General features: G+C 39.6%; 1 protein-coding gene across 2 annotated transcripts; it reads right to left on the reverse strand.

The window, feature by feature from the left end:
* Positions 1–1257: 1257 nt before the first annotated feature.
* ADGRF4 (adhesion G protein-coupled receptor F4) lies at positions 1258–24657 on the reverse strand. 2 transcript variants are annotated; one of them, XM_045843416.1, is made up of 12 exons: positions 24457–24657; positions 23228–23267; positions 22978–23019; positions 16365–16473; positions 15209–15260; positions 12242–12393; positions 10825–11076; positions 8593–9972; positions 6418–6459; positions 5931–5990; positions 4859–4915; positions 1258–2048 (listed from the first exon to the last, which is right to left on the reverse strand). In XM_045843416.1, the coding sequence occupies exons 4-11, from the start codon at positions 16449–16451 to the stop codon at positions 4868–4870; spliced, it is 2073 nt and encodes a 690-aa protein (XP_045699372.1). In that variant the 5' UTR covers positions 16452–16473; positions 22978–23019; positions 23228–23267; positions 24457–24657; the 3' UTR covers positions 1258–2048; positions 4859–4867. The 2 variants fall into 2 exon arrangements, with proteins under 2 accessions (XP_045699372.1, XP_045699371.1); XM_045843415.1 differs by lacking the exon at positions 22978–23019.
* Between the last annotated feature and the right edge of the window lie 497 nt (positions 24658–25154).

The following is a 25154-nucleotide window of genomic DNA, read 5'->3' on the forward strand; positions in this document are numbered from 1 at the left end:
ACATTCCCCTTAATATGCACTGAAAAGATGAAGGGCTTAGGAAAATATGGAAAAGAAAGGAGACTAGATGTCCTCCTTGGGGAAGTGTCTGTTCAGGTTCTTTGCCCATTTTTAATTGGATTGTTTATTTTCTTGGAGTGGAGTCATGTGAGCTCTTTATATATTTTGGAGATCAAACCCTCACCTGAGGTATCATTGGCAAAAATATTTTCCTGTGTGGTTGGTTCCCTTTTCATTTTGCTGATGGTTTCTTCAGCCATGCAGAAGCTTTTTAATTTGATGTAGTCCCATTTGTTTATTCTTTCCTTTATATCCCTTGCTTTAGGGGACATATCAGTGAAAATATTGCTGTGTGGGATATCTGAAATTTTATGTTCTCCTCTAGGACTTTATGGTGTCATGACTTATATTTAAGTCTTTTATCCATTTTGAGTTTATTTTTGTGTATGATGTAAGTTGGTGGTTGAGTTTCATTTTAAATGCTATCAGCATTAGGAAATTATTAATTTAATCTTGTAAAGAGTTGCAAATGGATCTACTGATCTAAAGGCAATTATTTGGCTTGAATTACATGATGCTCTGGAATTTCTAGACCTTGTATTGAGAGAAACAAAAGTTGTTTTTATAATGGCAGGAATTAGGAAGGAAATGTTAGTCAATAAATTAGTGCTCATGAACCTTTATAAATCTGGAAGTTAGATTCATTTTTCTCACTATGAGCAATACATTTTAATTTCATAAGAGGAGCATAATTTCCAATTGACTGGAAAATTTTATCACTTGAATAATTACTATTTGGTTTGAAACCAGTCCCTGCGTTGTTCCTAAATTATCAGTGCTTTGAGAGTCCCTGAAAGGCTTTGAAAGCAGTCCTACAAAGAGGTCTGCACTTGTTTGTTTGGGTGTTTTGTGAAAAGGGGTGACCAAATGGCTTTCATGTTTCTGCTTTGATCAAATCACTCTACCCATAAGCACATGGCCATCTTCAGCCCTGCTGACTGGTTTGCTGTTAAAAGCCAAACTGGTGATAGCAATTTCATTGGACATCTCTGAAGGACAGTAGTGCTATTTGCCAAGTATTTCCAGGTCTCACCTTACCAGTACACAGTAGGACTGCATCCCTGGCCTCCTGTGCATCTGATCAATAAGTTCAGGTAGACTGATAAAAGGATTGATACCCAAGAATGTTGTGGTACCAATGGAAATGTTCATCTTGAAAGAACTCACACATGAAGAAGTTGTGGAAGGTCAATATTTCCATTTTAATTTCTAAAATAACAATGAGAATCTTCTTTTTATACAGTGTTTAAACAGACATACAACACACAAAAACAACAACAGTAACACCTACAAGGATATTTTTCCTGTTTCACAAATGAGGAAACTAATGTCCTAGGAGCTAAATTAATTTTACTCAAGGTTTAAAATAAACTAAAATCAAAAGCACCTTAAAAAGTCCTCTTATTTCTCCTCTGTTCCCTATCTTTGAGAAACCTGCCTGCTGTGACTTAACTGTCTCCAAGAACACTCAATATTTCTCTTGCCACCTTCCTTTCCACTTGCACCCACAACCCTACCTCTGAAACCGAATCCAACTCCTGTCCCTCCACATGCCCAGGGCCCACACAGAATGGTGGGTGATTGAGCCCAGGAGGCATGGTGCCAGCCAGCCTGGGAGTCCAGAGCTGATCAAGTCCAGCAGGGCCTCAGTAGCCTCAGGCTTTTCCAGAGGTAGTCAAATAGCTTGCAGGTTGAGTCTTAATCATGCCAAGGTTGTCTAAGAAGCCAAGCTCTTGCAGGTCAAGGGTAGGTCACAGGGTTGGTAGGTCAAAAGGTCAGTAGATTTGCTTCTTTAAAGCCTAGTCATCAAATGTTAGCATCAACTTTTCCTCAAGAAACACTTTCACATCCAGAGCTTAGGTGTTGCTCCCGGCAAGAAGAGGAAGTCTCGCAAGGAAGCTTAACCGTCTATTTTCATCCCAGCTTTCCTTCTCCTAGAGTTCAGTTCGCAGTCCAGGACATGAAACATCCGTGAGAAATGGGGAAGCCTAGGCAAAACGGTTGAAGCACTGGTCAACAGAAAGAATGATGGCTGGCATTTACTGATGATTTAATTTGAACCAGGAACTCCTCTACAAGTTTTTAATGTATTAGCTTATTGAATCCTGAAACTATCCTGGAAGGTGCGTACTCTTACTAGCTCCGTTTTGCAGATGAGGAAATGGAGGCACAAGGGCATTTTGCAATTGCCTGAAGGTCACACAGTAGGAAGGCTATTCTCCCGGGTTTGTTGGTTAGTGCCCCAGCCTTCCCCATGCTGCTCCCTGAACCCTGAACTCAGTGCTCAGTGCCTGCTCTCCCTTCTCTGCTGCTCCCTAAGCTTGGTCTCTAGAATGGCTGCAGCTCTGCATTTACAACTTCACATAGAGAACAGTGTTGCTTCTCTCTGGGTAGTTGTCAAACAGTGTTATTTTTCACGGTGTAATAAAGAGTAGAAACTTTTAGGTGAGTTTCTGGCATAACAAACATGTGGAAGAGATTTTAAGGGAACTGAGCCATAACCTGAAATCGTTCTGGGTGAAACTGGCTCTGTTGGGGTTCTATGAAAGGCCCACCCTTCATATAACCAGCAGAGGGCACAATGTACCAGTGGCTTATCATAAAAATGGGGTCCCCCCACCTGGCCCCACCTCCCAAGATGGAATCTCCCAATGAGAATCTATACCTGAAGCGAACTGCCCGTTTTTCAGCTCTGCCATCTTTCACTGACCCTGGGGCCTCCTGACAATCCTGTTCCCATCAAGTTCCTAGGAGCAATCGAATCTGAAGTCTCTGGGGTATGAGGAGCTTCCACCACCTTCAGGGACCTCAAACAAGTCCAGTCCTGACTGACTTCCAGTCCAGTCTCCCCCTTTGAACTCTGCGCATCCCCTGAGACCCCTCAGTCTTCGATTTCATATTCTGAATTAAGGTCTGAAATACGACCTTTACCCTGTAGTTTAGCTCTGTCCTGGACTATGACCCTGCTTTGCACTTACCACCAACCCCATGTCGCTGAGTTGTAATTCTTCCCTAAATACCAGATGAGGCCTGATCTCTGATTTCTGCCGAAAGACCTCCCTCAGGCTGCCAGCTATCCATTCTGGACAGGAGAAGATCACTAAGTGTGAATTTCTTATCCCTGCTCTGAACACTTGTTGGGTCCCAGTATGGTCTGCCACAATGTAAGCTCTTGTTTCTGAATCCTTCTGATACCACATGCAACCAGAAGTGGTAAGCACAGCCCAATTACTGAGAGAATTCAGTAAGCCCTGGGCCAACAGAGGGGGATGTGCTGAAAAAAATGTAACCCTTGATTCACCCCCGCCTTGTGGGCTCAAAAATGTAAAATGAACTATTGGGAAAGTTGTGAGTGCATTCCTACCTACACTTGCTCCTACTACAGGTCTAAGACTTGTGCACCTCCCCACTTCTACGAAGTAATGTAGTCCCCGATCTTGGCTTCTGCTGCTTTTCTCCAACTTTTACTACAGCCACCAGCTGGGCATAAGACTACAACCATGCCTCTCTTCTCCAGAATGGCTGGTTACACCATCCCCAGGAGGAAGGGTCTCCATCTGAGGCAGTTGAATAAAGTCCTGCACAGCTCCAACTGGGGCCTTAATGGAAAGGTTAACTTTAATAGATCATCTGAACTACCTCTCAATTAGTGACTAATCAGGGAAAGTTATAGTAATATTTCACCACAGAGGAATCCTATGGGCTAGAAAATGGGCAAAGGTTAGAAGGGTTAATCTTTGTTAAGTTCCACTAAATCCTCCCACCTCCTTTTTAAAGTTCTCATATAAAAATCCAAATGCCAGGATGATTGATTTAGGATAATAATCCAGTGTTTTCCTCTGGTTTCCCAGCACCCCACATATGCCAGTCAATGTATATAACAGAGACTTCCTCATTCTCCCTCCCTCTCTCTGGGACACCAGCACATCCAGTTGTACAATCTGTTAATGCAGGAAGTCCCTGTAGGATTCTTTAGTTCCGTGAGATTTGCCTTTGCATTGTCCCATTGCTGAATATATGAGCTATGACTCAGAGAGGACAGGAATGTAAAAGAGGATGTGCCTGTTGCCAGGTGGTGCTCAAAAATAAAACCTGAGACCCATCTATATCCGTGCAGGAAACCACAAAACTTTCCAAGACAAAACGGTATCAAGATTGATTATTCCTACCGATATTTCTCTATTCTCTATTGCCTCTCAGGCCTCTGGCTGCCATTTTGTAACTTCTCCCCTTGGTGACTGCCTAATATTTGTTTTCCCCTAATTTCTCCTGTGTAGAAATGTCTCAGAGGTTGGCTATGAGCAGACAGCTAATTTGTTGCAACTCCACCCATACCCCCTGAGGAATGATTTGGGTGGGAGGGCAACTTCATTAGGGAGACACAGACTTGTTGTTCTGTAATTTAAATCAATTAAGTCTTCCTTCTGACAATTGGGCTATTGTAACTGCCACCACTCACTGCCAAGATGGAATTAGGTGTGTGAGCGCTGTGGACAGCAAGGTGTATCCTGTAGCAGTGCAGGTGTGATGAGAGCATTCTCTCACTGGGGATAGAAAAAAAGTATGTTTAGGAGATGGTCCTGTAAATTGAGATGACATAGGTTTTTACAGAAGATGTGCATATTTTTGTGTACCAGCTGGGCAATAAAGAAGTTTCTGATCTCTGAAAGGTACGTCCCCCTATTCCCTTCCCGCTTACCCCGGCATCACAGAGGAGGGAAAAGCATGCTCAGAAGGGGCACTGAGTAGTCTGCCACAACTTGCAAGTGAAGCTGCTCCTTGAGTTTTTAATACTTACATCTCATGCTCAACGATTCATTAACTTAGATCCATTGGTTGGGCTTAATGATGCATTCTGTATAGGAACAAAAATAACTGTGATGTCAATGAGTAATTGCATTGACAAAAATGCACATACATTATTTATGTAAATGCATGCCTAGAGATAAACATGTAAAGGTAAAGACATGAGAAGGACCTAGACTGACACAGCTACACAGAATTAAATTATCATGTTTAACTGAAGCTAACATCAGAAGCTCAATATTATTTTTATGTTCCAGCAAGAAAGAAAAAGAAAAAAAAACAACTTGCCAATTAAACCATAACATGCCATTGATTGGAAGATACATTTCAATTTCAGAGATGTTAAAAGGTGAAGAAAATGGCTGTCATTGAATTGGTGAACTATGTTAAAAGTCACACTTAATCCTAGATAACCATTAATGCTGATTCCCAATGTGTCCAGAAAGTTTTTTATTTGTTTGTTTTTAGGGAGGTAGTTCTTATTTAGAAACTGTTAGTTGAGTAAATGACTTCTTTCTAATTATCATAGCAATGGTAGCAATTTTTGTGGGTATCTGGAGAGATGACAAAGGTCACCTTCAAGATCTGTAAGTACACGGATGCTTCAATCCAACAGAGTACAGTTTACTGAACCAGCCCTGCAAGCAGAATGTTAATTCTCATGGTGAGCTGGGTGGCTCTGGGCAAATTTCAAGTACTCTGAGTCTTGCTTTCCTTACCTGTGAAGTGAGTGAGGTACACTAGAATCTCACTTATCATTCATCTCTCATTTCTGCCCACTAGCATTTTATGAACCTGTGATCCTGGATCCATGTTACCCATATCAGTGGTACAAATGTCAGGTTGAAATATGTCCAATGTGGAAAATTCTCTTGAGGGGTATATTCTGCTCATTGTAAGTGTTATCAGGATAATCCAATATTTGTCGAATGAAGAAATGAATGAATGATAATAATTCTCTTTGTTAACAAATCCTTAGTGCTGAGCTAAAATATTTTTCTGTGTGACTCTTCTGAGCATGTCGACCCTCTAGTGTTGAGACTGAAAGGCAGTGGCTTACTTACCTCTGCTATTCTTGGCTGCCCCTTCAGTGAAGCCATCTTCATCCTCAAAGCATCTCTTATCTGAAGAAGCAATCACAGTGTAGAAATGACAATATTCCCAATGCCCAGAGCCCTGTCCTGAAACTGTGAGACCAGTAACACTGGCAGAAGCAGCATCAAATGGCTTAGCACAGTGCTTGGCAAGTAATAATGCTTAGATAAGTGTTGAAGTATCATTGTAATAAGGTTTACGGTTAAGGTTAAAATTACAGTTATAGTTTTTATTCTTTTCACCAGCTGTACTCATGTACAGCCTCCTGTTGACTTGATGAAGTGCAGAAAATGAGAGAATAGAGTTCTTTCCTTCCCCCCTCACAACTGATACCATGAACCACCCCTACAAACCCACCTCCCATGGACAAAGCTCTCTGATCAAACCCGTTTCACCCTCCTGCTTCCCCCAGCCATTGTGGAAATCTTTTATGATGAGTGAACAAATTAAAATTACCTTGTGATCCATAATGGTTCCAAATAGCAAGATGAAGAACCCCTGTGGCAAAATTCAACAGAAGTATGAGAGACAGTTGTGCAGGCAATATCCCAGTTGTTATATTAACACCACTCTGGTAGATATCTTCTAGGACCATTATCAGACATTAGAAACTTTACTTTCTACTGATTCAAATAAAAATGCATTGATGGACATTCTATTTTCTTCAGTGTACCTCTAAGAATGAAGATCTCTTTCGTGTCTGTACATCGCAGTTATTCATACTTGTTAAATGGTTACAGATGTAGGATAAGAGTTTTCAATCTTATTAAATCTGTGTATTTTCTTCCCCAATATTAAGATAATTGTTCTCACTCATGATGACAATAAGACATGAAATGGGATCTTGTAGCTCAAACTCACAATCATGGAAAGTGTCTTGAGAAAATAAAATGTATTCTAAACTAATTTCACACCAGAGTTTCAGAGTTGGTGGAAGAAGTTTCTGAATAAAAGAGAACTACAGAAACTGATAAAGTCAGAGTCTCCTCAAGTTTACATATTTAATTGCTTACAAAGTTCCAACAATTGGAAGGCAATCTTTTTAAAAGCTGGGAGTTGAGATTCAAGAAAATTCTGGATTCTGACATGAGAATGGACAGAAGCCTGGGTTTCTACACACAGTTGTATGATGAAGAAACACTGATCAAAAGACTGAAATTTTAACATATAAGTCACAATTGTTTTAGTGTTTTTTTTCTATTAAGAAAGGAGGAAAATAAATGATCTGAACAAAACCACGAAATTTTCTGAGGATTAATTAAGTTGCAAAGTAAAATTAGGGTAAGATCATTAGCCACCAGAGTAATTAGTGAAAATCTTTCTTTTCTCAAGAGTTGAGGAGACTTATGTGAGCCCAAGAGCTTTTGGTTTAAAAAAATATATAACCAAAAACTGAAGGCAAAGGTTTCTCTTTAAAGTAATGTAAGGTAAAGAGTGAAATAAATGTTCTCCATACTTATTAAAGAATTATGAGTAAGATGTATAATGTATCTGAGTTGGAATTTATTTGAAGCTTGTTTTATATTTTGTACCACATTTTTAAACAGAGTGATAATGGTATGTTAATAGGAATACTTTCCTGCTTTGTTGTGCAGTTATATTTATTTTGTATAAATACTAGTCATTTTTTTCTTTTTGCTTCAAAGAAGCAGATAATAATACTTCAGGTTTTGCAGGTTATACAGTCTCTGTTACAAGTACCTCAGGTTTGCCACTGGAGCTAAAAACAGCCAGAGGCAAAATGTAAAGGAATGAGTATGGCTGTATTTCAATAAAACTATTTTCAAAAACAGTCAGCAGGCCATAGTTTGCCAACCTGTTATTAAAAACATAATTAAGACTATAAACTTGCCAAATTGTCCATTACCCATGGGTATGGAAAGCAGTGTGGCTAATTACAGTTTACCAAACGTGCAAGCTTCGTAGCCAAGATAGAGTCAAACAGCTGTGAGAGGGATAACCGTGCCTGCCAGTCAGGTATGTTAAGGAAAAATAATAATAGAGATCATATTAAATCCATCTTTTTATCTTATAGGTAAGAAGGTTGAGGCCCAGAGAAGAGCGACTTTCTTGGGATTAGGTGACATGTGGTAAGATTTATTTCTATGTATAACAACCTACAATTACATCACAGGGAACAGAGGCATGACAAGTCCTGACTGGCTAACACCCAAACAGAATGGCACACCATGGAAAATGACTCATTTCACCGAGTTCTCCAGCTACTTGAGAATGAGTAGAAATTGTGCTTGTTTTTGAGGCATGATGTGTGAGTGTAGCCTCACACATCCTTGACCAAAGACTAGTCCTTAAAAAATGCAGGTTGATTTCTTCTTACATTGAAACTTTAGGAGGAAAATAGGTGGATCACGGTGGAGAGAAAGAAGGAAATTCCCACCCAACCAGTCTAATCAGTTAAATGCAACTTAATAATCAATATTGTGAGAGATACCATATCTAAATTTCCCTAAGTTATAGAAGGAAATGGAAGAAATATTTATGTTCTATATTTTAAAATCAGAGTCATTTTGTTGGAAAACCAGAATAACAAATTATAAAATAATAATGTCATATGTAAAATATTCATTAATAATATTAATTAATAAAATAAGTCTCCCTCTTGGAACTTACCTGAAAAGCATTGAGCAGAGCAAAGATTATGTGGAATATCAATGAAGTGCCATCTATGAGCGTGGCTATTCCAAAACCCCAGGTCAGTCCCAGCAGCGGGGTAAGGATGGCAACATTTTTACTGATCCTCCGAATTATGGCCACATCCTGAGACTTGGAACTGCCAATAAAGGGCCTCTGAGTGTTGACAGCAACAACTAAAACCACAAGTAGATTCACAGCCACAATGACCAAGGCTGGGATGGCAAATGCTAAAAGGGCTTTGGTGTTATCCCAGTTGAGCCAACAGGCATCCTTCCTCACGTAGCCTTTCTCTGGCACAGTGATAGCAACTGTGGTGGCAGCAATGATCAGCGGGCACCCATAGCCAATGACGAAGCCAATGGCCATCATGCGGGACTTCATCATCCTATGAAAAACGACTAATATTCCATAGATAATGAGCAGTGCTTTGAAGAGCATCCAGAAAAACAGAGAGAGGTAGAAAAAGTGGCTAAAAAATGTCATTGCAACACACCAGTTGTGGTCCTGGGCTTTTTTGCTAAAGTTAGAGGATATAATAAACCACACATTAGCAGTCAGGAGTGACACGGCTATGTTCACGATGCACACATGACGCATGTGTGATATCTCTGTGACAACAACCCGGGACCACACCATAGCTTCGATGAACAGGCAAAGAATCAAGCTAAGGATGGAGACACTGAGCCCAATGGAGGTGACGTAGTCCAGGATTTTGTTATCTATAGATTTGGGGGACATTAGGATGGAGAAAGACATGACTGCATTGGTGTAGTTACACCGGCACTTCACTTTGTTCCTGGTATCTGACGTCATTTCACACACCTTCTCATCCCATCTCCTTTTCCTGGAGTGCCAGCCCACACAGTGAGCCCTGGCACTCCGGGACTTATTGATCTTCTCAAACGTGAGTAAGATTTGCTTTAATCTTTCTGGTAAAACCACTGAAAGGACCAGACCATTCGCCGGCCTTGGAAGACTCATATCTTGCAAGTGGACTTCTTTCAGAACAGCCCCCAAGGTGGGGAAAGCTATGCTGATGGCTTGGGATGTATTTGGTGGCAGCTTCCACAGCTCATGCTTGGGAATTTCTATCATTCCTAAGATATCCTCCGTTGTATTGTTAATGTTCCTGGAGAATCTGAAACTCTTCTCTGAGGTATTGTGGTTGAGGTAAAACCCTTTTGTCTGAATGAAGGGTTCATCCACAATGTTCTCAGAGTCATTTTGGATGTGGAGTTGCCGAGCGAACACATTCACTGACTGCAGCAAATCCGAGCTGGCATTCTCGTCGGGAATAAAAGCCCAATTTGAAATGGCTGCTGTATCAAGGATGTGGTTGGCCACTGTGCTATAGCTCTGCAATGGAGAAAAGTGGATATTATACTAAGAATTTGCACTTTATTTTACAAAGTTGGTTTCTAATGTCTGAACTTTCTGAATCTAATGATCTGATCTTATTTGACATATTTCCCTCCAAATCTCCTGTTCATTGCATCATGCTAGTAAGCCTGCAGGGAAGAAAAGTAGAAGAATTCTAAAAATAAAAATAAAATAAAATGTATCATTAATAAAATTTATCTGCTTTATTATGTGCCTAGGGAAGCATTTCCAAAATGCAGTATGTATAACCCGAGTTTCCCATGTAATAATAATAACTATTTAATAAAGGGGGTTGGGGGTAGATTCTCTAACTTAAGTTTAAGAAATGCCATATCTTAAAGGATGGGGGCTATGGCCCCCATTCTTATAAAGAGTGCCAATATTCACAAACACATTAAAAACTCTGAAAAGTCCTACCGCAAGGAAACCTGTTTAACTCAAAGTCCCTACACCTGCCATGTTATATATCTCTCTGTTAAAAATGAAAGCTCTGTTAACATTTCTCAGGACAATTACATTCTACAGAATAAAAATTTGGAAACACTGGAGTAGACATGAGCTTGCTCATAGCCATCACTACATGATATTTTTCTGAAAATATTAATTCTGTACAAAAATGTGTAAAAACAATGTTCTAACTTCTTGACAACTTCCATAAACCAGAATGAATCAACATGAAAAACTAAAGTGAAATTTCTGTTATTGTTGTTACACTTCTTGTGGTGAAAGTAGTTATTATTCTGAAACATATATCTGAAACTGTTAAAGTATAAGATTTCATGGAAAATAAGGGTAAGTTTTTTAATGGCATTAACAAAAAACAACTACCTTCATTTTCTCTTGGGTAACGTTATCAGACAAGTCTGTAGAAATATTTTTTAATATCTCCACAATAAACGCAATATTTCCAGATGTGGCTTCCGAGGATTTCACGACATTGACTATACAGGCATAGTCCTGCACACAGTTCTTCCGGATTCCTTGCACCACACTCTCTATGGGCTCCGGTGCTCGGAAGTCAAGGATGCGCAGGGGTATAGAGGGTGCTGCGATGGAAAGGCGTGATGCACTATTTAAGTCCTGTTTTTTTAAAAAAAAGTTGTTTCATTAAAAATGATTAAGCAACTATTATGTATCAGACTAAATGAGTTAAAAGTACAAATGATTCACATGGAGAAACCAGACAGAGAAGCAAATGATCCTAGAAAGTGGTTTTGGTGCTAAGAAGGGCAGAGAGGGTCAGGTGTGGTCACTCACAGGCAGGAAATGCTATCAAAATTCCTGCAGAAGTGAGCATTCTGACTTTTCCTATTGGAATTTGCTTTCAGGACTGTGACTTTAACTCAAGTGTTATAGAAAGGCAATTTTCTCCAGAGATGTGGAGGAACTCTAGAAACAAAACTTGTCTAATTACTATGTTTTTTTTTTTAAGAGGAGCTGCATGAAATTTCAGGGGAGGGGTTGGTGGTAGAGGTTGGCAGGTCAAACAAGGAACACAAAGGAAGTGCAATTTCGAAAAGCTGAGTTCACTATTTAGAAGAAATTATTCACTCATGTCCTCCTACTTTTACCCAGTATGGCCCAGAATATGACTTTGGATAAGTCAAAACAATAATTCACTACATTTAATTCACTTTTGAATGCTATCTATGCTAAGTGACAGAGACTCCACAACAACCCCTTTACAAAATCACTGCTGGAGTTTCAGGAAACTACGAGATCCACGTGCTACTATAAGATTGGAGAGAAGGTAGGTGGACATGGTGCTTAAGTTAAAGAACATGAGACAGGATATTTTAACCTGAATTCAGATTTCTTGTATTCATTGGATTTCTTTTTCTTTTGGGTCAAACACTTCTTTTTTCTTTTGGTCAAGTGATTGAAAGTATTAGAAAAAAGATGAAAATAAATTTAATTCTAGACACATTTAGTTAATTAATTGATTAGCTCAAGAGGCATGCAATTCCATCTTTAGAGCCAAAACTTTAACCTCCAAGCATTTAGCATAATGTAAATGAGTTTCAGATCTGTTTTTGAGAAACGATTCTGAAAGGGAGAAGAGGAGAGTGGGAACAGAGGAGAGAATCTGAGTTTGGGTAAAAAAAGAAGGAGGTTAATTCAATCCACTCTAGGTTTTCTTAAATCCTGATCCGAAACTTGTCACACTGAACAGAACACACTGAAAATGCCTCTGCCACCTCCTGAAGGATTAGCTCCTGTAGCCAGTAGTACACAAAGGTATCACCTTAAAAAGCATTTCCACAGAAAGGCTGGTACATGTTTCAGTTGATTTTTGCCACTTGTTTTGATTACACATAAATCCTATTTCTCCATGAAAGGGCCGAGCACAAGGCTCACTGCAGTTGGATGGACTGAAGCAAGGTCCATGGCATTTCTCTGAAAAGGAAAAAAGAGGAAGAGAAAAATCTAATTAGCAGTTCTACACTTTGATGGGGGCATCAAACTCATAGTGGGGATTTTGGGTTGCTTCCAAAGGAGGTGACATTGACCTGGATCCTCAGCAGTAAGAAAGGTCTGCTAGGCAGAGTGAACAGCACAGGGAAAGAAGGGATCTCTGTCATTTAGAAAGGCTAGTATAGAGAGCATCAGAGTGGCAAGAGATGAGGAGGGGCAGCAAAGCAGTGGTCGAGTTCTGAAGGCCCTTGAATGCTATGCTAACATGGGGGTTACCAGAAAACAAGCTTAAATTTGTTTTTCAAAAATGATTAACAGTAGCATAGATCAGGGGTCTGTAACATTTTCTGTAAAGAATGGGATAAATGGCAAGTAAAATACAGGAAGCTCAGTTAAATCTTAGTTTTTTTCCAGATACAGTCAATTCTCATTATTCACAATAGTTATTTTCTATGAATTCACTATCACACACACTGAATCAGCAGACTAACCATGGCTCCTAGGTTAGTTTCTGGGAACTTCTGCTTGCAACATTTTTTGTCAACAAATCAGTATTAATCTATGTTTGGTTTATATGAGTTCCTATTTAAAGTCACCTTATTTAATACATATTGTTGTTTTGTTGACATTAAACTTATGGCCAATAACACTATCACTCATAACAGCATATAAACAAAGCTTATCTAATGCAAATATTTTCTCCATGACGTACATCACAGCTCTGTTAGGAATACTAGATAACACTTCAACCCTAAACTTGGGGGCCATATTAAACAGCAAGATCATCAACAAAAAAGCAAAACACATGGCACTACACAGCCCAAAAAATGAATGCTAGTGTATAACAGCGAGAACAAGAAGACAGAGCACCACCTTTAGTCTCAGCTGGGAACTGCACCATGGCCAACTCAATCTTTTTGCTGTTCTGTGAATGACTGTGAATAATGGAGAAAGCTGAGTGTTGATTGGAGATTAGAAATACATTTCAAGGAGTAGGAGAATTTGCAAATACAGCATCCGCAAATAATGAGGATCAACTGAGGATGTTAAAATGAACAGTAAACCATGTTTTAGGGTATGTATGGCCCATGCATTATTACTCATTGTTTTTCCTGAAATTTAAATTCAATCAGGCATCCTATTTTTCATGTGTTAATATGACTACACTAGCCAGAGAGTAAATATTTTCAACACTGTTGGTCATACAGTCTCTGTAGCAACTAATCAACTCTGCTTTTATAGCATGAAAGCAGTCAAAAACAATATATAGCCCTGGCTGGCATAGCTCAGTGGATTGAGTGCGGGCTGCAAACCAAAGTGTCACAGGTTCAATTGCCAGTCAGGGTACATGCCTGGGTTGCAGGCCATGACCTCCAGCAATTGCACATCGATGTCTCTCTCTCTCTCTCTCTCTCTCTCTCTCTCTCTCTCTCTCCCTCCCTTCCCTCTCTATAAATAAATAAATAAATAAATAAAACCTTTAAAAAACTAATATATAAATGAATGGGCATGTCTGTGTTCCAATAAAACTTTATTGACAAAATCTGGTGGCATGCCTAACTTCATCCATCAGTAGAGTGGATTGACTTGGGATAAGGTGTTCAGAAATGAAGCTGTTTAAGGATTCCTAGGAAGAATTTCTCTAGGATAGTGGCAAAGGAATGAAAAGAAGTAAATGATGCTGAGAGCTATTAAGGTGTTGACATCAATAAGGTGTGGACCATTTCACTTGGCTATGAATTAAGGAATGCATTTATATTTATGGCTTGGGTAGCTTTGTAGATGACTCCATTCACAGAGAAAGGAAACAAGTGGCTTTTCATCTTTGCTTGCCATTTATCCAGTGTATTAATTTGGCAAGTTATTTAAGCTAAGTGCTTCTCAATTTCTTCATCCATAACATTTGGAAAGGTACCATGATGTTACAAACATTTAATGAGACAGCATCTTGCATAGCACTTAGGCCATAAATGCACAATAAAGTTATCTCTCTTTCTTTCCTCTTTCTTTTCTCAGCTCCATATCTAAGTAGATTGATTGGCCACTAAAATTTATACTTGGCCATGACTGTGCAGAATCTAGTCATTTCTATTATTTGGGTGAAAATCACATGATTTCACTGTTTTTCAACTAATGATTACTTCCATAGTTTGTCTTTCACTTCCTAAGGATGACCACCAGTCCAAGCAAAACAATATCTATCTGACACCATTTCAGCATACCCCCCAGCACCAAAGCATTACATACATGTAAGCAACCTTAAAAATATCTTTGCATGAAGGAATGAATGAATTCTGTCCTCATCCTCTTCTTCCTCTTATTAGCTCACTAATTCAGATTTCCCTTATTGGTTTTAAAATAAACACTTACCCCTGGTGTAACTCAGTGGATTGAGTGCTGGCCTGTGAATTGAGAGGTCGCCAGTTCAATTCCCAGTCAGGGCACATGCCTGGATTGTGGGCCAGGTCCCCAGTTGTGGGGGTGCGAGAGACAACTGATCGATGTTTCACACATCGATGTTTCTCTCCCTCTCTTACTACCTCCTTTCCCTGCTTTCTAAAAATAAATAAAATATTTTAAAAAATAAACAATGATCTACTATTCTAGAACATGTGAATATTTGCCAACTTGCTTTGTTAACTATGCTATGGATAATGGCACATTTGTAAGAAAATCTATCAATACTGGTAAACCTTGAGAACTTAATTAGAGATTTTTATTTTATTGGAATACTTGTGGTCTGGGGACATGCTTGCCATGTCTCCAGATGGAAGCAGACTCTTCTGTAGCCACATACCTTGTATCTTTCCAATCTTGGGTTTCTCTCCAAAACGTTGTTTATCTCCATCCTGTAAAACATAAATCCCCAAAGGTCCTCTTTACTATGGAACTCTCCTCTCTCATCTCAATTTAGAGGCTCCATGTGGATATGAAGAGAAAATGTGTTCAGGACTGGGAAGAAAAATGCAGCAGGTTCATGTGCTGATGATATTGTAGGAACTTGCTGAAGGAAACATGGATACGAGCATGGATGGAGAATGCACTGCCCTCCAAGCAGGGCAAGAACCTTGACAGTGGTCACTTGGGCTGTGAATGTCAGGTTAGTGAATTGGGTACATCTTTTGGAAAGTTTAAATACCCAGAGAGAACACAGAGACAATTATAACAATTAAAACCCCTTAAGCTCTTCTCTAATTCTCTTACCTGTAATTGTGAAATACAACAAATATACTCCACCAGATATTATATATTGTTAGAAAAGAATAAATAAGCTGATACTAGAAATAATCATTAGGCTGCAATAATAGAATCATAAACTCTTTTATAGCTATAAAGGACTATAAAGGTTATCTAAGAGAAGAAAAACACTTCATGTTATAAATAAGGAAATTAAAACTCAGGGAAATGAAGCAACTTGTGTAAGTAACAAGAATCAAAGTTAAGGTCTGAACTCAAACTGCTTACCTTCCAGGCTAGTACAGTCACACACTTCCATCGATGATGGACCATGTGTACGACAGCGGGCTACCACACAGCCTGGGTGTGTAGTAGGCTATACCACCCAGGTTTGTGTAAGTGCCTTCCATGGTGTTCACACAATGACGTAAATCATATAACAATGCATTTCTCAGAATGATCCCTGTCTGTCATTAAGAGGCTCATGACTGTATTTTCTCCTCTCAGTATCTGACCCTGTACATTCTCTGTGGTTTGCCAATCGATTTTTCTACTGTGTTGTTGCACCCTGTTGCACCTTGCAACTAAACTGTTGCAAGTCCCAGTCACCTCTCAACATTTCTTTGTTCCTAGCTTTAGAAAACTACTATCAGCAAGAGTAAAATGGCAATCACTGGAAAATTTCTTTAATATAACATGTTGTTTATCATACATCTAGTCATCTAGGGGAACTGCCAGTTTTCTCATGGGGCCACATAAGAATGGGCCAAACTTACTTTTGTGTGGATCTTGGTTCTATAGTGAGAACATTCTGTGGCCACAAATAACATTAAACAGAAAATCATGGTTGGAGGGTGCTTCATTTTCACACATTAGGATCTTCCCCTACAATAGAGAATGAAGGTGGATCCAGATGAAGGTGAGAATGTCACACAAACAACACAATTCTTAACAGACTAAAGACTAGCTAACCACTTAGTCACTCCACAGGGTGCTCCAAAATATTTATACCAAACAATCTACCCCAGGGAAGGACACCAACATCTACATTCAAGCCAGCTAAGATGTGAAAAAAAAAAACAGACTATTAGCTGTTGACATGTTTACAAACAGTAGGCAAGAATGATGGAAGTACCAGGAAGAATGTATGTTCACCAAAGCATCATTTCCTATTTAACCCATAGTTTCTTTAATAGTAACTTTACTATCCTTCAATGGTGTCTTTACTATTTAATAGCTTCTTAAATAGTAAAATTCATTAAACATTTTTATCTGCCAATCACTATGCTAGTACTTTTGTTTCATTAAAAGTACTCATTTAAGCATGTGATACAAGACACTATTACTGTCTTCACTTTATCTATCAATGGAGAAACTAAGACACAATGACTTGAGAAACTATAAGCAAAACACTGAGTAAAAAAATGGTGGAGACAAATGTTCAACCCATATGGTTTGCATGGAGATCAGTTCTTAATCTCTATAGCAGAGTCTCTCAATGATGGCACTATTGACAGTTGGGGCTGGATAGTTCTTTGTCGTTGTTTGTCCTGTGACTTACAGGCTGTTTAACAACATCCCTGGCATCTACCTACTGGTTACCAGAAACAGCTTCCTCTTCAGTTGTGATGGCCAAAAATGTCTCCAGACATTGCCACCTGTGCCTTGGGGAAAAAAATTGCCCCCAGATGAGAATTACTCTCCTACGGTATACTGTTTCTCTAAGCATATGTAGTCAAGTAAGTTAAAATGAAGTGAATATTGACTATTGTTTGCTATTAGACAAGCACGAAGACTCCTTATTAGATTAATAAACTACTATCAAGAAAAACTAGAGGCACTGGAGGGTAACTCTCGATTCTTTTGCCATATCTCTGTTTCTTGTCTTCTTCTTGATAGTTCCACCTTTCAAAGTCCAATCTCCAAGAAAGTATCTTTACAACAGTTGACATTTATGAACATGATCAGGATCATTATCAGCACAGTTTTCTTTCAGGATAGAAGCAATGAAGACCCCTTATTGGGAAGAAAGCCCCTTGGAATGACTTTCCTGGTAGTACAGGTACAGTAAAAATATCATGAATTTTAGAATCAGCAAGATCTATATTGTAATCTAATTCCTGCTGTTGATGAACTAGTTGACCCTTGCTGGGCCTATTTTCAGATTTGTTGCATAAAGTATAAGATGATTATTCATTTTACCAATCAATATTTCTCAAGTGCCTTGAGAAATATATGAGACACTGGGGATACATAAATAAAAACTGCTGTCCTTTCCATAAAGGGCATCCAGTATGGAATACAAGAAAGTCAAACTGGTCGTGAGAAGAAAGGTCATCTACATATCATACCTACTGAGCAAGGCCTGGCGGCCCAGCCTCCAGCATACAGAAATTCCCTTATGGTCACATGGAGATAAACTGACTCTGATCTCCCCAGACTCACGAGGCAAGCAGTGGCCTTGGAACAGACAAAGCTCACTGATATGGGGTCAAACTTTTCCTGGCTGGATCAAGACTAAGATGGGTTTTCATGACTCCAGTGGCCTTCAGTTGCAACGATGAGACACAGACACTTACAGGGAGGTTTCCAAATGGTCTTTGGGTTTAAAGTTGCCTTTGAGTTCCTAACCATTGAACAGGGGGAATGTATTCTGAATTATACCACAGTCTTGTAGAGCGAGTCTGAGCAGGGGAAAGTGGACATGGCAGGATGACGAGCTAAGTGTGGTAATAGATTTGCATAGGTGTTGGAATATGTGTGCAGAATTCATGATCTTATAGTGTGGGTGGGAAGAAGTTCTCATGCATGCAGCATATTGGTGTATGGGCACACTAAGCAATTTGCAATGATAATATCATTTAGATAAATTTTTAACTGATGACCATGAAAAGAAGTACCAGAAAAACCAGTATAGGCTGTCTTAAATGTATCTATGTATTTCACCTATATACCAAATGTTTTATTATGACACAATAGAAACAGATTATATATTGTGATTCAGTGTGTACAGATGAATGTATGTGTGTGTGTGTGTGTGTATATATTACACATGTATAGAGAGAGGAGTATCTATATAAACTGAAAAATATGTATTTGTAATACTTAAAATAGTTTTTTGTAAAAGTATTTATCCTTCCTACCTATAAGAAATAATGAACACTGTGATATTTTGTGACTTTTATCTTATGTTACGCTCTGTTCTATCTGAAATTCTCTTAAAAATTGGTTGCCACCACTAAATTGAATTCAAAAACTAAATTGAATTCATAACCCTATGGATTGTGACCTGCAATTTGAAAAGCATAATTAATATAGACTATAAGATTCATTACTTATCAAGTTGAAAATTGTTTACTTTTCCCACTAAAGCAGTCATTTCAATTCTTTCTCTTTTGTTTTGTTTACAATTCTGTTGAAACCTCTTTGTTGTATCAGGGAGAAAAGATACCTACATTTAGGACCAAATAATAGAACTGATGCTGAGGATAAATGTAATTCTCTCCTATCTGGAGGAGATGGTTTGAAATGCACAGTTCACTGGGTGAATGCCTGCTATCTAAGATTTCACAGAAGCACCACCTTTACTCTCTAAGTTTTCAATATAGGAATTTTACTTAAGCTAACCTTGCTGGAAGAAAATTGGGCATTTAGCATAGTGATGTGTTGGGATGTGGTCTGGATTATGGAGTCCATGAATGTTTTCTCCCCCAACCAGTGCTGGGGCCTCTAAGTGCGCAGCTCCTGAAAGGGTTCAAGTAGAGGGTCCAATAGTCATGGCATTTTATGTGGATCATTATGCTCTCTGTGGAATCTTATGAAATAATAGTGCATTTCATGGCAGGATGACGAGCTAAGTGTTCATATAAATAAGTTTACTAGCAGAAATATATATGCAATATAAATTATTAGCATGGGCATAAAAACATAAACTTTGAATTGAGCATAATTGGTTATTTGGAGAGTTTCAGTTAATTAATTTGCTACTTGATCATTCATGTTACTATAGTCTGCTATAAGTAACCCACATACCATTTGGTATAATAACTATATGGTAAATTTCTTTCAGTTATTATAAATGTGTGCGGGGAAGGGGTAGAGAATGTTTATGATAGTACCCAGGAGGAGCTGTAACATTCTTGTTTTTGCCCATTTTCATTGGCAACTATGGGTCAGATGGATAGATTTTCAGGTTAGCCCCTGCTGGACTGTTTCTCTTCCTACCAGAAATTGTGGAACGGGAGCCCTCCCTTCAGAATCAGACCCTGGCTGAGGCCCAAAGCCAGAGTGCTCTGCAGAGCAGACAATGAGTAGTGTTTAAAAATTCTGAGAATGGAAACATTTTAATATAAAAAAGGCATTGCCAGCCTAATTCAAATCAGAGGCTGACATTTTATAGAACAGAATGAAGAAAGCACACCTTCTTAGATGTATCATTGATAAAGATATAGCAATTAAAGTGGAGTTGGCATCGTTCCAAAATGAAAAATGTCTGCAAATACAAATAAAGTATCTCTCCAATACCTAGCATAATGTCTGCTTGTAGTAAGTTATCTCTTGAAATAATGAGAAAAAGAAAAGAACAAGGAAGCAAAATCTAAAGACATTAAATTAAATGTGACAGGAAGAGTGTGGGTTGTCGAGAAGAATATGAGCGAAGCATGGACAGGACCATAGTAAGAGGCTTTCAGATGTGATTCCAACCAAGGCAGCCTCTGCTGGCGGAGGGGTATGCCAGCAGCTCCTAGCAAAGAGGGGCTGGAGTCAGCCTCAGATCCTTCCCTACATGGGGACTCCAGAGCTGTCCTGTCTACATTATGCTCAAATTACCTTTGTATCATTTATTGACTTCTGGTTCTACAGTGTGTTAGATTTATCTAAAAATTGTGTGTATTTGTGAAATCCCTACTTCTATAAGTTCCTTGGGTGTGGTGTCTGGGAAATATTGTTTGAAAGAACCATCACTGGCTATTTAAATCAAGATCCTAGGGTCTCATTTTGTATGGATCCCCAAATGTTACATTCATAAAATAAACTTTGATCATTAAAACTCAATGAATCAATCAAGATCTTAGTACCTAGTGGGGGAGTAAAAACAGTAAACAACAATCCTGACAGAATAATGCTGTAGTAGGCATAGTTATGACTGGGATTCACCATTTGTTTAATGACAGATCGTAGCAGGCACCAAACTAAAGAACTAAAAAATGGAAGAAAAACACTAAGGACAGTGGTACACACTGACTTAAATGTTCTATGAATTCAGCAAGTCTGCCTGCTTTACTTTTAGTAGGAAAACAATATAGAGTTTTATGTATTATATTTAGCCAACATATCATGTCCTAAAGTGGGTTTCTGTGGAACACTGGTCTCACAAAAGCCTAAGGGGTCCCAAAGTCAGATCAGTTTGGGAAACAATGTGTACCACCATCACCACTGCTGCCTCTCACAAACACATGCATAGCAAAAATTCTGGGGATTATTCCAGTAAAACAACTGTTTGCCCCAGGTTTTACTTAATTTACTTGGTCACCAAAGGACTTAAGGCTGATGCTCGAGGACTAGGTGTTATCTTGGAGTGTGACCCATTAACCTGTCCCAACTCAGGCTCTACGTGCACTTATTGGGCATGTGCCCCATGCCCGTCCCTGTGCTGATACTTTCAGAGAAGTTCCGTGAAGTTCCTCTCTCTGGACCTAAAGTCACCCATCATAGGGTAATAGTCCTGGCTTTAATCAATCCTGATCGGCAGTGGACAGGTCATCTTTAACTTGTACAGTGAGTCAAAATTACCCTGAAACATGCAGCTCAGGGTGGAGAGGTGACAGACAGCAGGCACAGGTGACACGGAAATGAGAAGTTTGGAATGGTCACCAGGGAAAGGAAGGTAGACTCAGAAATGGAGAACAAAACAGAAGAAGAGGAAACAAGAGGAAACAAGATGCAAAATAACTCCTGCCAGAGACTGTGGCAATTTTACATTTAAAGAGTTATGTGGGATTTACAAAGAAGCTCCCTCCAGCTTGTATACTAGTCAGTCATCCAGTAAAGGCAACTCCGTATCTTGTTCCCAAAGTTTCTGAACATTTCAGAGATAAAAGCAACAAGGAACCTGGGATGACAGCTTCTTAGGACCTATAAAAATAATGTCCCAAATTTCTTACCCCTGCTTCCACAACCTGCCTCTCTCTGTGCATCCTTGTAAAAGTGTGATTACTCACTAACATCCACTTTTGTTTCTCATTTAATAATAAACAGCATTCTAGCCTGCCGAATGGAAGCCAGGCTCCCTGCTATAAGAAAGAGAAAATAGTATTTGCTGTCCTCAGAGGCTTAAAGGAAAATATAGCTAGATCCAATAGTTCCAGAGGAAATGTATCTCAGGATCAACCTCCCAGGGGATTCACAGAGAAGGTGCTTCCCACGCCACTGCTGTGACTCTAAGTTGTAATGACGAGAGGTTGACAGATCACAAGACTTAGTACTTTAGCCCCAGAGCCTAAGAGAAATTGGGCTGCATCTAGTAGAATAGGCAAAAAATTTTAAAAAATAAAATAATAAATCATATTACCATCAGTGAGGATGTGAACACGGAGGGAAGCTTTTCTGTCCCTGGTACCCCAGCAGAGCATAAGTTACTTAAAAGATACTCAGTACACAGTTGTGGACAAGTGAAAGAATGAATGAATGACCCTTGCAGAGAGCAATGACAGTTTGTAGAGTTTTTGTTTTAGAATCACAAGGCAACCTATCTCAGAGTGGCAGGTGTGAGCATATTTGCGACTCCAGATAATCTTGGAACGTGGTAATGTAAGTAGAAATGCTCCTAGCCTATTATGGACATCCTTTTCATTGGATCTTGAGCCTCATGTTAAAATGGATTGTAAGGTCCCATCAAGGTTTAACAAGACGTAATTTCATGCCAGATGAGTGATGTCAGCCACGAGCATGGCAGTGTAAGCATCTCTTATTTGTCCCGTCTCCCTTGTACTTAGAGCTGAGTTTCTGAATGAGTTGGAATTCAAAAATACAATTTGCCTCTGTTGGTCATGGAGCTGATTTCTGATGGAGTTGTAGGGCATGACTCACACAGCCTCAGGCACCCCGCCTGTCTGAACAGGCTGAGTGAGAGCTGGCACTGGGACTCCCAAAGAAAATAAAGAGGTACAGCCTGGGAACTGTAACTGCAGTCAGGGAGGAAGGAGCACCTCCAAAGGTGTGATCTCCCAAAACTCTTCATGCAAAATGACACCCTAAGGTAAGCTGCATGGGAATTCCTATAAACCAAGTAAACACTTTCCCAAAGTGTTTCTCTCTATCAAACTCCACCCAAGGTGACAGAGAGGGCATATTCTCAGTGGTTTGCTAATCTTCTAGGTGGCATCTCACCTCACACTTCTTGGCCAGTCCCATTGGTGGGAAGGATCAGTTCTGGAAGGTTAAGTGGGGAATGAGAAACTTAGAGTTAGGTGGCCCACATTTCGAGGTATGTATATGTGCTTTCTTCCCCAAAGCCCAATTTCATAACTGCATGCCCCACTATTCCACTAGTGTAATTAGAACTCTGATTATATGGTCAGAGGTCTAGTGAGTTAGTGTTTCTTGGCCTCAATAGCACAGTGTATGCAGTCACTCTTACCAGTTCTCCCTTGCCATGGATGAGCTGTTTCATAAAGAGCCTTGGGGGAAAGAAAGATAAAAAAGATCTATTAGAATCAGAAACATCTCATCCTTGGCTACTTTAGATGGCTTCCAGCCAATCTCTTTGTAGCTCAATATCTTTTCTGAGAATTGCAGTGTGGATTCAAATGCTGACAAGTTTGAAGAATCACGCAATTTCAGAGTTGGAAGGCATTCAGCATCTTAACCAACTATGTTGATACTGAAATGATTTTAATGAAATTGACATACTGAGCAACTGCTCTGCTCCATGAAGAAAGCTCACTGGCGTGCTGACACTTTAAAAAATTTGCACCTTATGACGAGACATTTTTGCACTCCTACAATTGTCTTCAGAGTATAAGAAACATAAACATCCAGTGCTGTACTAGTGGTCACTCAAAATGAGGGGAGATGCTTTTGCAAAAAGGATTTAGCAATTTCTAACTGGAAGAAATGTTTCCTTGTATGTTGATATAAAGACAGCTTTGTTTCAGCCCACTAGGAGAAAAAAAAACTACTAAAGAATGATATATTGCCCTGGCCGTGTTGCTCAATAGGTTGGAGCATCATCCCGTACACCAGAAGGTTGTAGATTCGATCCCCCATCAGGGCACATAGTAGGTTGCAGGTTTGATGCCCAGTCAGTTCACATACAGAAAGCAACCAATCGATGGCTTTCTCACATTAGTGTCTCTCTTTCTCTCTCTCTCACCAACCCACTCTCCCTCCAACTCTGTCCTTCTCTCCCCTCCTTCCTCTCTCTTTCTAGGGTCAGCAGACATGCAGACATGTCCTCTCTCAGATGAAGGCTCAAGGGGGGAAAAAAGCCTTATTTAAAAAAAAATCTAGCTTTACATTCAGCCTAAAGGAAGGGGATCAAAAGCTAGTTTGCTCATCCATTTATCAAGCAAGGGGACAAATGGAGAAGAGAGTCTAATTGCTTGACAAGGTGTTTTGCATTTTCACTCCTAGGAGTGAGCAGTTTAGAGCCTGACAAATGACTTTTTAAAGATAAACAAATGTAAAGAAGACAGAAAATAATCCAAACTTGAGCTAATTTCTAGGTAATATTAGGAACGGTTCCTAGCTAATCAAGCATTCCAGAAAACACCATCCTAAATTACATAGCTTCCCCATTCTGCAATATGTGCAAAAGCAACCCTGTCTTCAGGAAGAAAAAGGTGTCTGTGTGGCATCTGTACTCACAGCATCCAGGAGACAGAGCAGTACAGCAGGCAGGTCGGTGCTGAGCTTCCCACCACCGGGCCCCACCATCACGGGTGTCCGCCCTGGCACCTCCCGTGGCTAAACGTGACCCTTCAGTGGCAGTGTTCCTTCTTCTCCATTTTTTTTTGAAAGGGAGATCTGGGAGGCCCCGAGCAAACCAGCTGTGCGTTGTGAGAGGCCGGCCTGAGAACTGTAAAACTGCCCAGGGTTTCGAGGCTTGTGTAAGTCTGTGATTCACCCTGCGATGGGTCTGTCAAGTCAAGCACGCCTAAGAGAAATTACAGGTTTCTCTTGTCTGAAGCATATCCATTTAAATGAGTCACTTGTTTGTCCTTTAATTTCTCACCTTTATCTCAGATGATCACATGAGACTCTGTTGCCTCTGTTGCACTGGTGCAATTAGGATGTGGGGGATAAAATGCAAGATTGTGCCCCTGTTCCTGATGATTTTAAAAGGCTACCAAGTCTTTGCTTGTTCTGATGTTGAACTTGGAAAAAAATGGCTAGGAAATTGATCAGTAAATCCTGATATAATCCCTACCTTAGCACCAGAGAGATTTTTGTTTTAATTTTTAGTTATTGGGCCACGTTATTCTTACTGAGCCTCTAACTGGGGCCACAGCCATGGGGAATTCAGACCAGAAGGCACCATCTCTGTTTGCAGCATGCATCACATG

Source organism: Phyllostomus hastatus, unplaced genomic scaffold (genome assembly GCF_019186645.2).
Source record: "Phyllostomus hastatus isolate PE091 unplaced genomic scaffold, TTU_PhHast_1.1 phas_contig_40, whole genome shotgun sequence".
In the NCBI taxonomy this organism is placed as follows: Eukaryota; Metazoa; Chordata; class Mammalia; order Chiroptera; family Phyllostomidae; genus Phyllostomus; species Phyllostomus hastatus.

Coding starts and splice junctions, on each gene's coding strand:
- ADGRF4 (XM_045843415.1), bottom strand. CDS start 16,451: ATGAAGCACCCTCCAACCATGATTTTCTGTTTAATGTTATTTGTGGCC. Junction 6,460..8,592: donor CTCTGCTCAATGCTTTTCAG/GTAAGTTCCAAG, acceptor ATTTTGCCACAG/GGGTTCTTCATCTTGCTATT. Junction 5,991..6,417: donor GAACCATTATGGATCACAAG/GTAATTTTAATT, acceptor TTGCTTCTTCAG/ATAAGAGATGCTTTGAGGAT.